Source organism: Scyliorhinus torazame, chromosome 2, assembly GCF_047496885.1.
Source record: "Scyliorhinus torazame isolate Kashiwa2021f chromosome 2, sScyTor2.1, whole genome shotgun sequence".
NCBI lineage: Eukaryota > Metazoa > Chordata > Chondrichthyes > Carcharhiniformes > Scyliorhinidae > Scyliorhinus > Scyliorhinus torazame.
The window spans coordinates 220,512,825-220,525,323 of record NC_092708.1 but is presented as its reverse complement, the minus strand read 5'-3'; the positions used below and the strand labels follow the sequence as shown (position 1 = coordinate 220,525,323).

Genomic DNA, 12,499 nt, shown 5'->3' with positions numbered 1-12,499 from the left:
TATTTCCAGCTTTTTATTAATTGAATTTAAATTCTAACAGGTGCTATGGTGGTATTTGAACCCATGTCCCTGGAGCATGTCCTCTAGGCCACTGGATTGCTAGTCTAGTGACGTTATCAGTATGCCACTGCCTACCCAGTGGACTGTCGCACTGTTTTGTTTACAATTTGCTTAATATTCCATCTACTACTGTGAGAGTGCCTATGAAGTAGTCCCACCAGCATTTTCTGACATAGAAAATAGAAGCAGGAGGAGGCCATTCGGCCCATCGAGCCTGCTCCACCATTCATTCTGGTCATGGCTGATCATCAAGTTCAATACCCTGATCCTGCCTTCCTCCCATATCCCGTGATCCATTTAGCCGCAAGAGTTATATTGAATTCCTTCCTGAAATCACACAATGTTTTTGCCTCAACGATTTCTGTGGAAGCGAATTCCACAGATTCACCACTCTCTGGGTGAAGAAATTTCTCCTCACCTCAGTCCTAAAAGGTTTACCCCTTATCCTCAAACTACAACCCTAGCTCTGGACTCCCCCACCATCGGGAACATTCTTTCTGTCTAATCCTGTTAGAATTTTGTAACTTTCTATGAGATCCCCTCTCACTCTAAACTCCAATGCATATACTCCTAACCGACTTAGTCTCTCCTCATATGACAGTCCCGCCATCCCAGAATCAGCCTGGTAAACCTTCGCTGCACTCCCTCCATAGCAAGAACATCTTTCCTCAGGTAAAGACACTAAAACTGCACACACTACTCCAGGTGTGCTGTCACTAATGCCCTATACAATTTCAGTAAAACATCTCTATTCCTATACTCAAATCCTCTCGCTATGAAGGCCAATATACCATTGCCTTCTTTACTGCCTACTGTACCTGCGCGCTTACTTTCAGTGACTGATGCACGTGGACACCAAGGTCTTGTTGAATATCTACCTCTCTCAATTTACACCCATTCAAATAATAATCTGCCTTCCTATTTTTGCTACTGAAATGGATAACGTCACATTTATCCACATTATACTGCTTCTGTCATGCATGTGCCCACTCACAGCTTATCCAAATCCCGTTGAAGCATCTCTGCATCCTCCTCACAGCTCACACACCCACCAACTTTGTATCATCTTTGTATTATTCTTAATTTCCACAACCACCCTCACCATTCGATCTTTTGATCTTGTCAGGCAAGATCCTTTCTCAGTATTATTCCTTTATCCATCAAATCCCTACAGTGCAGAAGGAAGCCATTCGGCCCACCAACCCTCCAAAAAAACACTCTACCAAGGCCCACTCCACTGCCCTACCCATGTAACCCCATGCATTGATCATGGCTAATCCACCCAATCTGCACATCTTTGGACTGTGGGAGGAAATGGGGCACCCGGAGGAAACTCACGAAGACACGGGAAGAACATGCAAACTCTACACAGTCACCCAAGGGTGGAATCGAACCCAGTAGGGCTAAACACTGTGCCACCATGCTGTTCTTTATTATCAGGGTTACACTTCCTCCTTTTTCATTCTGCCTAGCTTTCCAATTGTTAAGTTCCCTGAAAAAGTTATTTTCCAACCACAGGCAGGAGTTATCCCTATGGTTTGGAATCGTAACATCAGGGTCAAATGTATGTTGCAACCCAGATCTATATGGGGAACAGACAGCTGACAATGTCAGTGACTTGGCCTCTGGATTGCTACTCCAGTGACTATTGCTATTTGCCTTCCTAATTGCTTGCTATGCTGCATGCTAACTTTCTGCATTCTTTATGTAGGTACACCCATGTCGCTCTGAGCTTCAGCATTTAAATGTTTCATGCCCTTTCAAAAGAAAATTCTGCTTTGCTATATTTTTAAATCTCACACTTGCCTACATCATTGTCACCTTCTTGTCCACTTACTTAATTGCCTGTATCTCTCTGGGTCCTCCGCATGGCTTACATTCCCACCTGCCTTTGTATGATCATCAACCTTTGTTACATTACTCTCGGTCTCTTCGTTTCGGCCATTTATATAGATTGTAAATAGCTGAAGCCCCAGCACTGACCCTTGCGGCACTCCACTAGTCACACCCTGCCAACTTGAAAATCCCCATTTATCTCAACTCTCTGCTTCCTGTCTATTCAGTAATCATCCAACCATTCTAATATATTACCCCCCACCCCCAACTTTGTGAGGCACATCATCATCGAGTCACTACAGTGCAGAAGGAGGCCATTCTGTCCATCAGGTCTGCACCAACCCATCGAAAGAGCCCCCTATCTAGGCCCACTCCCCCACCCTAGGCCCATAACCTAACCTGTACATCCCTGGACACTAATGGCCAATTCACCTAACTGCACACCTTTGAACTGTGGGAGGAAACCGGAACACCCGGAGGGAACCCATGCACACACGGGGAGAGAAAGTGCAAACTCCACGCAGATAGTCACCCAAGTCTGGAATTGAACCCTGGTCCCTGGAACTGTGAGACAGCAGTGCTAACCACTGTGCCACATTATAAAATACTTTTTGGAAATATAAGTAAATAATATTTCAAGCATTGCTCGAACAAAAGCCATGTCGAAGTTTTTCATCTTGCACTCATCACAGCACTTTGCAAGAATACAAGAATCAGGAGAAAGAACAATTTATACTGTATGAGAAGAGAAAGCTGATTGGTTGGCAAATGGACTCTGATTGGTAGAGATGTTGCCGTGAAGAATTCACCACATGATGGTAACTTATAGTTAACTGCCAAACATTGTTTAGAATTTAAAATAAGACAGTTTGACCTTGATTGTCCAAGGCATTTCCCTGAAGAATGAGTTATGTTGTTTAGTTGAAACAGAGACATTGGCCGGGATTCTCCGCCAATCAACGGGCCTCCTGGCCCAGCAATTCGCCAGTGTTCAGGGGGCCAGCACGGCGCTGGAGTGCTGCGCGCTGCTCTGGCGCCGAAAGGTGGACCTGGACGGCCGCGCGGGTCCGCGCATGCACGCGACGGCTGTCTCCGCGCATGCGCGTGGTTGCCGTCTCCGCGCCGGCGCGTGATTGTTGTCTCCGCGCCGGCGCGGAACAACACGTCGAGGACCTAACAGCGGGCCTGCACGGAAGGAGGTAGGCCCCCCTCCAGATCGCGGCCGCCCGCCATTCGGAAGCCCCAGATCGTGGGCCCGGGCCCCGTGGAGGCCCCCCCCCCCCCCGCCCAGAGTCAGATCCCTCTGCCCCCCCACCAGGACATCCACTGCGGCCGCGGGTCCGACCTCCCGCCAGTGGTACCAGGTTGGAACCAGGCCTGCGGAACTCGGCGGGAGTTCGGCCGGTCGCCCACGGAGAATCACCTCGGGGGCCTGTTTCAGCGGCCCCCGATTGGCGCTGATTCTTCAGTTGCCGGAGAATCAGCGGCCCGCCGTCGGAGCGGCGTGGCGGAAACTTCCCGTGTCACCGCCGATTCTCTGACCCGGTGCGGGCTCGGAGAATCCCGGCCATTGTGTTCTTTCTGACTGCAAACAACCAGGTCCGGTGCAGTAATATAGGTAGCTTCCAGTACACAGATCCATGCCACACTGCGAACCCTAATGACAATCTTAAATTGGTTGTCAGCTTAATTATTATTTAGCAAATGTTTTCCAATCACGGAATCACATCTAATGTCGGACACTGTGTTTTGTAAGCACGGGCTGGTTGGGTACAGTCTGTACCTTGGCTGTTGCGAACAGCAACTGGAACATGCTGTTTGACATGATCTGCCAGTCTGTGGGACTTTAAGGCATACATAGCTAGCATCACACCAGCACTGAAGTTCATATACCACACATACTCCTTCCTCCGACTCTTCTGCAATGATTGGACTTACCCTGGAGATGCTGCGCTGGCCCACATCTGTTTCAGCTGGGAACAGAAGTCCGAGCTGAAAATGCTGTCACTGTGTAGAAAACTTTGTAAGCAGTAGAAATGCATCCAGCACTAATGCTGATTGGAAGATGGGAGGCACAATTCTTCCACATGGGAAACCCAACGGGCGCAATTACGAGGCTCCGTCCCACCTGACTTGGTGTCGGGACGAGGCATTTGAATCCGCGGGAGGCCTCGTGCGAGATCTGTGACGCTTGAAACTCCTTGCGAGATTTAACAGTATCTCACGAGACGTCACGATCTGGATCTCTCACTGGGTGTGCTCCAGATTCTTTTGATGGGGCAGCATCGGTTTCGGGCCACTCCAACAGTAAATCACGCCCAACATAACTGGCTGGAGATAGTTAAACCAAATATTCTTATCAACCAAACACAGAAGGAAATGAGGCATGCAATAGAGTTTCACTGGTTTACCATCACTATAAATACCAGGGCAACACATTTTAAACATGCTGCAGCAGGTTGCTTACCATTACATCATTTCCCTTCACAAGAAACTGGACATTAAAAGGGCCAGAAATCTCGAAGGCTCTGGATATCTTCCTGGTTGCAATTTTCACCTAAAACAGAAAGAATACAAAGAGTAATTAACGGGCTCCAGAATTTCCTGGGTAATTACCAAATGCCAATGGTTTCCTGGGTAATTGATAGGGGTCTGAGATTTCCCAAGTATTAGCTGAAGATTTCCCAGGTGATTAATGGATATTCAACATTTCCTATGTTGCACTAGGTGGGGAAATGATCAGTGTCAATTCAGAATGATCCTGTACTGAGGCGCACTGACACTCTGACGTTAACCTCACAGATTCATCCATTAGCACATTTTATATATTTGCCCTTTCAACTTTCTTCCCACCTGAAGGAAATGGCCTTTGCTGGACCTAGCATCTCCACCAAGTGACTGTTCACCATGTGTGAGCTCTGGCACTGAGCATTTTCCCTTGGGAGTTCTAATGATAGATTGTATTTGCCGAAGAGACTGGGAGATACAAAACAATTCAAGTCGTAAAGGCAATGAGTTTCACTCGGGTCTGTTTTCTGAAACATTGGGGGTCAGCTCTTGCTGGAGCAGGGACTTCACGGCATGCAGCGTTCGTTAGAAAAACTGGATTGAGAGAGAAAAGGATCGAAAAAGGCATTCTTAAAACCTTCAGCATCAATTTGGGCAGAGAGAATTTAGATTAAACAGTTTAATTGTTCCCTTTCCAGTCCAGAGAAATTGCATTAATAATCATGTTACCATTTGCCTTGGGACTGTTTCTTTAACTGAGGGTAAAATGGAGGTATGAAAGGGTCATGTGACTTGTTCTGAATTCTGCCTGACAGCAACCCAACTGATTTCAGCAAAACTCTACAGTGTGGCAGGCAGCTGAAAAACGCTCAGAGACCCTGCAGGGGGCAGAACAACCCATCAGGTGCCACTGGAAAAGCTACCTGCGTTTAGAATGGCTGAGATTAGGACAGTGACATTCAAAGTGTTTGGAAAAATTGGCCGACACAGACACGAAAGGCCACGAGTTCTCTTTTTGCGCTGTAAAATTCTATGACTGTGCTACTCTAGGAAGGGAGTAAGTCAGAGACCGAATTGACCAGCGCCACCGTTGTAAATTACGGAAGGAATGAGGCCATCCCCAGGCAGCAAAACTGTCAGCAAGGGAGCTGCCTCACACAGTCAAAGAGCCGCACGACATGGGCTAACCAGCCCCGTGTGAGCCAGAGTGTCCCAGAGGACATGGGGCAGCATCGGTTTCGGGCCACTCCAACAGTAATTATACTGGGGAAGTCATACCCCCATGAGTAAGTCATATTTAAAGCTGCTCAAAAGGCAGAGCAAATGTTGTAGTTAATTCCCAGGTTTCCGAAAGGAATGGGCGGTACTCTGAGGAGGAGCCATGGGAAGCAGAAAGTTCCCTGATCCGGCCAGCTAATTTAAAACGAAAGGAGTCTGCGCCACCGCTGGATGAGCAGGAGGTGCGGCTGTCTGAAACCTTCTTTTCACTTTTAAAGGAAGGCTGCCAGGAAAGTCCCGAATATATACCCCATTGGTAAGGAGACTACCTTGCCCCGATTTAAATCAAGAAGGTGCTGACACCCCTGCTGAGGGAGCAGGAGGTCTGGATACCCAAAGACACCTTTCTGAATTTGGAATCAGAAATACCCTCAGAGTTGTTGTGGAAACTTCCTCCCCCAATGCAAAAGCCACCAGGGAGGGTAACTGGAGCTGTGCCGCCTCTCAGGGGAAGTGGTATTCCAGAGGATATGGAACATTTTAGGAGAGCACCACCTCCAAAGCCACGGGCCCCAGTCGGTGATTGATTAAGTGATCGATGTCACTGACCACTTTATGGCAAATTTAAATGCGGAGCGGAAAAGTTCCCAAATTGGCCCTGAAAGAAAGAGGGTGATGCCTCATCTAGCTGATAAGCCACCCTGAGCTACAGCAAGAACTGACGATTCTCCTAAAGGACACTGAACCTATCACCCGCAAGGACACTGAACCTATGACCAGCAAAGGGGCCCAAACCAGATTGGACCCTAAACTCGTCCACCATTATGCAGAAGTACAAGGCAAGGACAGATTAACCACCCCAACAGGTACAGTGGCCATATCCTGCATGGATGTGGGAGAGGCCCCTGCCAGTAGCCCATCTTCCTGTCATCCCGGCCCAGATTCAAGGACCAACTGTCTGCCTGCTGCTGTGCCAACCAAAAGCTCCTAGCACCAGAAGCTGGAACTCTCCAGTTGTGCTAGCACCCGAGCCAGACCCTGAACCGGAAGTCCCTAAAGAGGCCAAGATGCCTTCAAAACATCTGACTCACCTGACCTTATTGGGAATGCTGGTTTCTGGGTCTGAACAACTGAGCCCACAGGTTACCGAAGTGAATAGGGAGGAGCAAGGCTGGACAAGCCAGATCAGCCCTATGATCCCAGGGCCTGGCACCCACAGAATGAGCTGTCCAGCACTCCCCTGCGGATCGCCCAGAGCAGCTTGACCATCACTCACTATCCAGAGGACTAACCACTATGTAAAACCCCAAGACCCTTACTTAAGGTACTTAATCAGGAGGTTAGGCTGCTTGACCCCCCTCCCTCCCCCAACAGAGGGAGGTGAAGACAGAGCAGCACATAAAGGAGAGTGTGTGAGAGGAGGACACAGGGACAACTAGTCAGCAGCACCTAGTCCTGGAGTAGAGGCGACAAGGGAGAGAGCTGATTGTCAGGAGATTGAAAACAGCGTCAGAGTGCAGTGAGAAATCTGAGTGCTAGCTTGGAGTTTGGAGTTCCTGAAGTGAAGTCAAGATTCAAAAGTAACTTGGAGCTCGTGGAAGCAGCTGATTGGGTGAGTACGGTCGGGTAAGCATTTACCACTTTCATCACTTAAAGTTTGTACGGTCTATATTTTGTTTTTTAAAGTTTGTAAGGACGATATTCTGTAGTAACAAGGACCAGAGAAGAAGGGCTTTAGAGTAATTAATATTTTTTGATTTTACGTATTGTCCAAAATGTTTAATTTAAAGGGGTAAGTCATGGCAGGAGAGCTCAAGGCCATGGTGTGTTCCTCCTGCTCTACCTGGGAAGCCGGGAACATTTCCAGTGCCCAGGGCCAGCAGGTGTGCAGGAAGTGTCTCCAAATTGAACTCCTGGAAGCCCAGGTTTCGGTGCTAGAGCAGAAGCTGGGGACAGTGTGGAGGAACTGGGAGGCGGAGAGTACTGTGGTTAGCACGTATAGAGAGATGGTCACACCACAGGTTCAGCCTCCGCAGGCAGGAAGGGAAAGGATGATTACCAGGCAGAGCAAGACAGCGAGGTAAGCAGTGCAGGACAGGAATCTCTTGTGGCCATTTCCTGCAAAACAGATATACCGCTTTGGATACTGTTGAGGGGAATGACCCCTTATGGGAAAGCAGCAGCAACCAAATTTGTTGCACCTCAGTTGGTTCTGCTGCAGAGGGGAGCACTAAAAAGTGTGCAAATGCAATAGTTATGGGGGATTCGATTGTAGGGGGAATAGAGAGGTGTGTCTGGCTGCAAACAGGACTCCAGGATGGTATGTTGCCTCCCTGATGCTTGGATCAAGGATGTCTGGAAGGGGTTACAGGATATTCTGGAAGGGAGGGTGAACTGCCAGTTGTCATTGTACACATTGGTACAAATGACTTGGTAAAAATAGGGATGATGTCCTAAAAGCAGAACATAGGGAGTAAGGAAGCAAGTTGAAAAGTAGGACCTCAAAGGTCATGATCTCAGGATTACTACCAGTGCCATGTACTAGTCAGAGTAGAAATCGAAGCAGTCCAGCCGAAGATTTTTTAAACGGAAAAAAAACAGGCTGCAGTTGTCAATGATTTAAAGAACAGGGGATTTAAAACAAAACCAGATTATGACAATTACACAGATCTTATCTACCTTTCATGTGTGTTCATATCTACTCCATCATTTTGTGACTCCCACATTGCATGGATCATGTTCCACCCCTTTCCTCTCCCAACAAAAATTGGGTCTGTTGGAAATGGTGATGGAGCTTCAACATTTGGGTCCCACCAACCATTTTTAAAGGTCTGTGAATTCTTTCTGTCTCTATCAAGTTCCGGTCCCAGCCTCCAAACTGCACAGGGGGTTGTTAGGAATGTCAGGTTTTACAAATGGTTACACGTTAAACCGTCTATTTAATGCCAAGACAGAATGAAGTTGCGGTTCAGTGAATGGCTCATTTCTGTCAGAAAATAAAAAAGCATATTGCCCCAACTATAACTGGGACTGATCTTCTGTGACAGTTCCTTAATGTAACACAGAGACACATCGGCATATGGATGCAGCAATGATGTCCTGGCTTCCTATGATAAAAACCATCTGATCAGGCAACAATTTCAGCAGTTCAGGTTTGTGGGCTGGACCATATACGTGTAGGGATGCTGATGATGGAGGAAGAAGCTCAGATTTGAGAAGTTCGAGTGATGATCAAAATGTTGAAAGAATCCAATTTGGTAGAGGAACTATTTCCTCCGGGGGAACCTAAAACAAGGAGGCACAGTCACACTCACAAGCTCGGCCATTCAGGAATGAAATCGGGAAGTAAATCTGGAACTCTCAGCCCCAAACCCCCTGCACAAGCTTTCAAGATGGTGATCAGTAGATTTTGTTCGTTAAGACAGCAAAGAATACAGAGATTAGGGTGGATAATACAGTTAAGGAACAGAGCAGCCATGATCTAATTGAATGGACCAGACTTGAGGGGTTGAATGGTCTGCTCCTGTTCCTATGGAAAACTTTCAGTGACAATAGCAAGAATGCAGTGTTTAATTCATTTAGCTGACAACACTGATGAGTTGGTTCAGTTATGCGGAAAGAAGCTTGGATTATTCTATTCTGTACGAAGTCTTACAACACCAGGTTAAAGTCCAACAGGTTTGTTTCGATGTCACTAGCTTTCGGAGCGCTGCTCCTTCCTCAGGTGAATGAAGAGGTCTGATCCATATTCTATTCTGAGCAGAGAAGGTTAAGAGGACATTTAATAAAGGTCTATCATTCTAAACCATTCAGTGCTTTGTAGACTAAATAAGGAGAAACTATCCTCTGATAGGGTGGTCAAGATTTAAATAATTAGCAAGAGATGAGGAATCTCTTTATGCATTGAGTTGTTATGATCAAGAATGTACTGTCTGAAAGGGTGAGGGAAACAAATTCTTCAGTACCTATCAAATGGGAGTGGACAAACACAAAGAAATAGAGAAATTTGCAGGACTGTGGGGAAAGAACTGGCTGTGGGATTGATTATATAGTTCTTTCAAACAGCTAGCACAATTATGATAGGCCGAAAGGTCTCTTTTTGTTCTGTATGATTCTACTTGAGCTGCTTCCAACCTTCTCCAAGGCTCCTTGGCTGATGGTCTGTGTTGGGAGAATCAATGTTGCATCTCCAGAATGAACACCTGCATCTTCCACATGCTCAGTGATCGCGTGTGCCAGCACCTAGCAGGGGCAGAAACAAACAAGGCAATTACCCAACGGCAAGGCACATAAACTGCTCCTGAGAAATACAACTCCACAAACCATTCTTCCACCCTTGTGTACAGCAAGTTCCGGGTCATTCCACTCGCTGCGTAAAAAGGTCCTTCCTCGCATCCCTCTGGATCTCTTGCTCAAGCCTTAAATCTTGTGTCCTCCGAGTTCTTCTATCATCAGCTAATCAGAAGTTTGTCTTTGTCTACTTTACCTAAACCTGCCATAATGTTGTTCACCCCTATCAAATTTCCCCTCAACCTTCTTTGCTCTAAGGAGTACAATTCCTGATTCTCCTGCCTAACCTCGTAACTCAAATCTCTCATCCCTGGAACCATTCTAATAAATCTCCATTGCACCCACTCAAGAACATTCACATCCTTCCTAAAGTGTGGTGACCCGAACAACACGACACTCCAATGGTGGCCTAACCAGGGCTTTATAAAATTTTGCATAACTTCCCTACTTTTGTACTCAATACCTCTATGAAGCTCAATCTCCCATCCGTTTTGCTAACTCTATATGTCCTGCCTCCTTTAAACATCGATGCAAATGCACCCCCAGGTCCCTCTGCTCCTTGTACGCTCTGTAGGATCTGCCAATTATCGCCTCTCCCCATCCCTTCTGTCAAAATCTACCACCTCACATTTCTCTGTATTAAACATCATCTGCCACTTGTCTGCTCATTCTGCTAGCAGTTAATTGGCAATATTGCCTACTGTTTTGCCACACTTCCAAATTTGGTATCGGGGTAAATTTTGAAATTTTACTCTGTATTTCAAATCCAAGTCATTTCCATATATGAAAAATGGCATTGGTCTTAGTTCTGACCCTTGGGGAATACCAGTCTACCAAACTCCAGTCTGAAGAGCTACTATCTACAATGACGTACTGCTTTCCATCCTTAAGCTAATGTTTTATACAAGCTGACAACCTTCCATGAGCCTCAATTTTGTTAATCAGCTTTTTATGTGGTACATTTTCAAAAACGTATCTAAAAGGCTATATAGACAACATCCACTGGATTCTGTCCATTAACCTTCTCATCAAAATATTCTATTAGATTAGCCAAGCACAATCTGCCTTTTACAAATCCATTCTGGCTCTCCATAATTACAGAGGTGGGGTCCAATTATTCTAATTAAGGCCTCTTTTGAGTCGGTGTTAGTATTTTATTGACATCAGAACCTATCTTCCCCTGTGCACAGATAGTTGGGAAAATTGAAGTGGTTTCCATGTAGCAGGTTAGAATGTCATCAGAGTCATAGGTTCATTATCCCAAGGGTAGGACTGCAGGGATGAAAACTTGTAGCCTCATCCGTGAGGGGATTCTCTCCATTCCCAATGTCTCAACAAGCTTCAGGAGTCTTCACTGCAGCCCTTCTCGTAGGCCAATGTTGAGGCACCCCTGACCTAGCTCAGCAGCACCTGCCTCTCCGTGTGAGCCTGCCGAGGCCCCAGAGCTGTAGCCTCAGGAGCTGGTCCACAATCCTATTTAACACAGAGGCGGCCACATGGGAAGCAGCCTCCTAAAAGATTATTCTACCAGTCTCATTGCCGACAGCATCTGGTCTGAGGAACGAACGGACATTAAGGAGCTGGTTAGACCTTCTGTACCAGTTAGAATCTGGCAGCGGCAGCACCTTCCAAATGTCACGTTGTGTTCTAAATGTGTTGAACATAGGCTCATTAAATTTTATTCTTACTTTTCCCTCCTTTGAAACTGCATCAACTTCAACCTCCCGTGCTCCTTCAATGAATTTGGTGAGGACAACTGGGTGTTCCTGTGAATAGAAGAGGTGGTTTAGTGTGAGCACTTTTTCACAAATTCCAAACATGGTTTTCATTAGGAAGGGGGTTGCTCGCTGATTATTTCACATTTTTGACTCCTCAGAAGTAGGTGGTGCCTGCTGTATAGTAAATTCTGGACAAATTTCAGGCGTGAGCTGACTAGTAGCAAGTAACATTCGTGCCACACAAGCGTCTGGTAATCTCCATCACCAGCAAAAGAGAATCTATAATCATTGTTTTTTAATATTTAATGGCAATTCCATCGCTGAATCCCCCCCATCATAAACATCACAGGGTTCACCATTGACCAAAACCATAACCGACCAGCCAAATAAATACTGTGGCTAAATAAAGGAGCTCAGAGGGTGAATAGAAGAATGAGGGGGGATCTCATAGAAACTTGTAAACTTCTAACAGGACTAGACAGGGTAGATGCAGGAAGGATCTCCCCAATGACGGGGGAGTCCAGAAGCAGGGGTCACAGTCGAAGAATACGGGGTAATCCATTTTAGACTGAGATTTTTAACATAAATTTAGAGTACCCAATTCTTTTTTTCCAATTAAGGGGCAATTTAGCGTGGCAAATTCATCTACCCTGCACATCTTTTTGGGTTGTAGAGGTGAGACCCACACAGACACGAGGAGAACAAGCAAATTCCACATGGACAGTGACCCGGGGCCGGGATCAAACCAGAGTCCTCGATGAGTGCTAACCACTGTGCCACCGTGCTGCCCCATTTCATATTGAGATGAGGAGAGGTTTCTGCACTCAGAGAGTGGTGAGCCGATGGAATTCTCTACCACAGAAAGCATT

At 46.4% G+C, this 12,499-nt stretch overlaps 1 protein-coding gene across 1 annotated transcript in view; it reads right to left on the bottom strand.

The window, feature by feature from the left end:
- cps1 (carbamoyl-phosphate synthase 1, mitochondrial) overlaps window positions 1-12,499 on the bottom strand; it is a 204,232-nt gene that overhangs the window by 33,344 nt on the left and 158,389 nt on the right. Inside the window, exons 29-31 of the mRNA XM_072484190.1 lie at window positions 11,601-11,678; window positions 9,757-9,864; window positions 4,364-4,453 (exon numbers count right to left, since the gene is read on the bottom strand). Coding sequence (XP_072340291.1) covers window positions 4,364-4,453; window positions 9,757-9,864; window positions 11,601-11,678 — 276 coding nt within the window. The remainder of the gene's footprint in view (window positions 1-4,363; window positions 4,454-9,756; window positions 9,865-11,600; window positions 11,679-12,499) is intronic.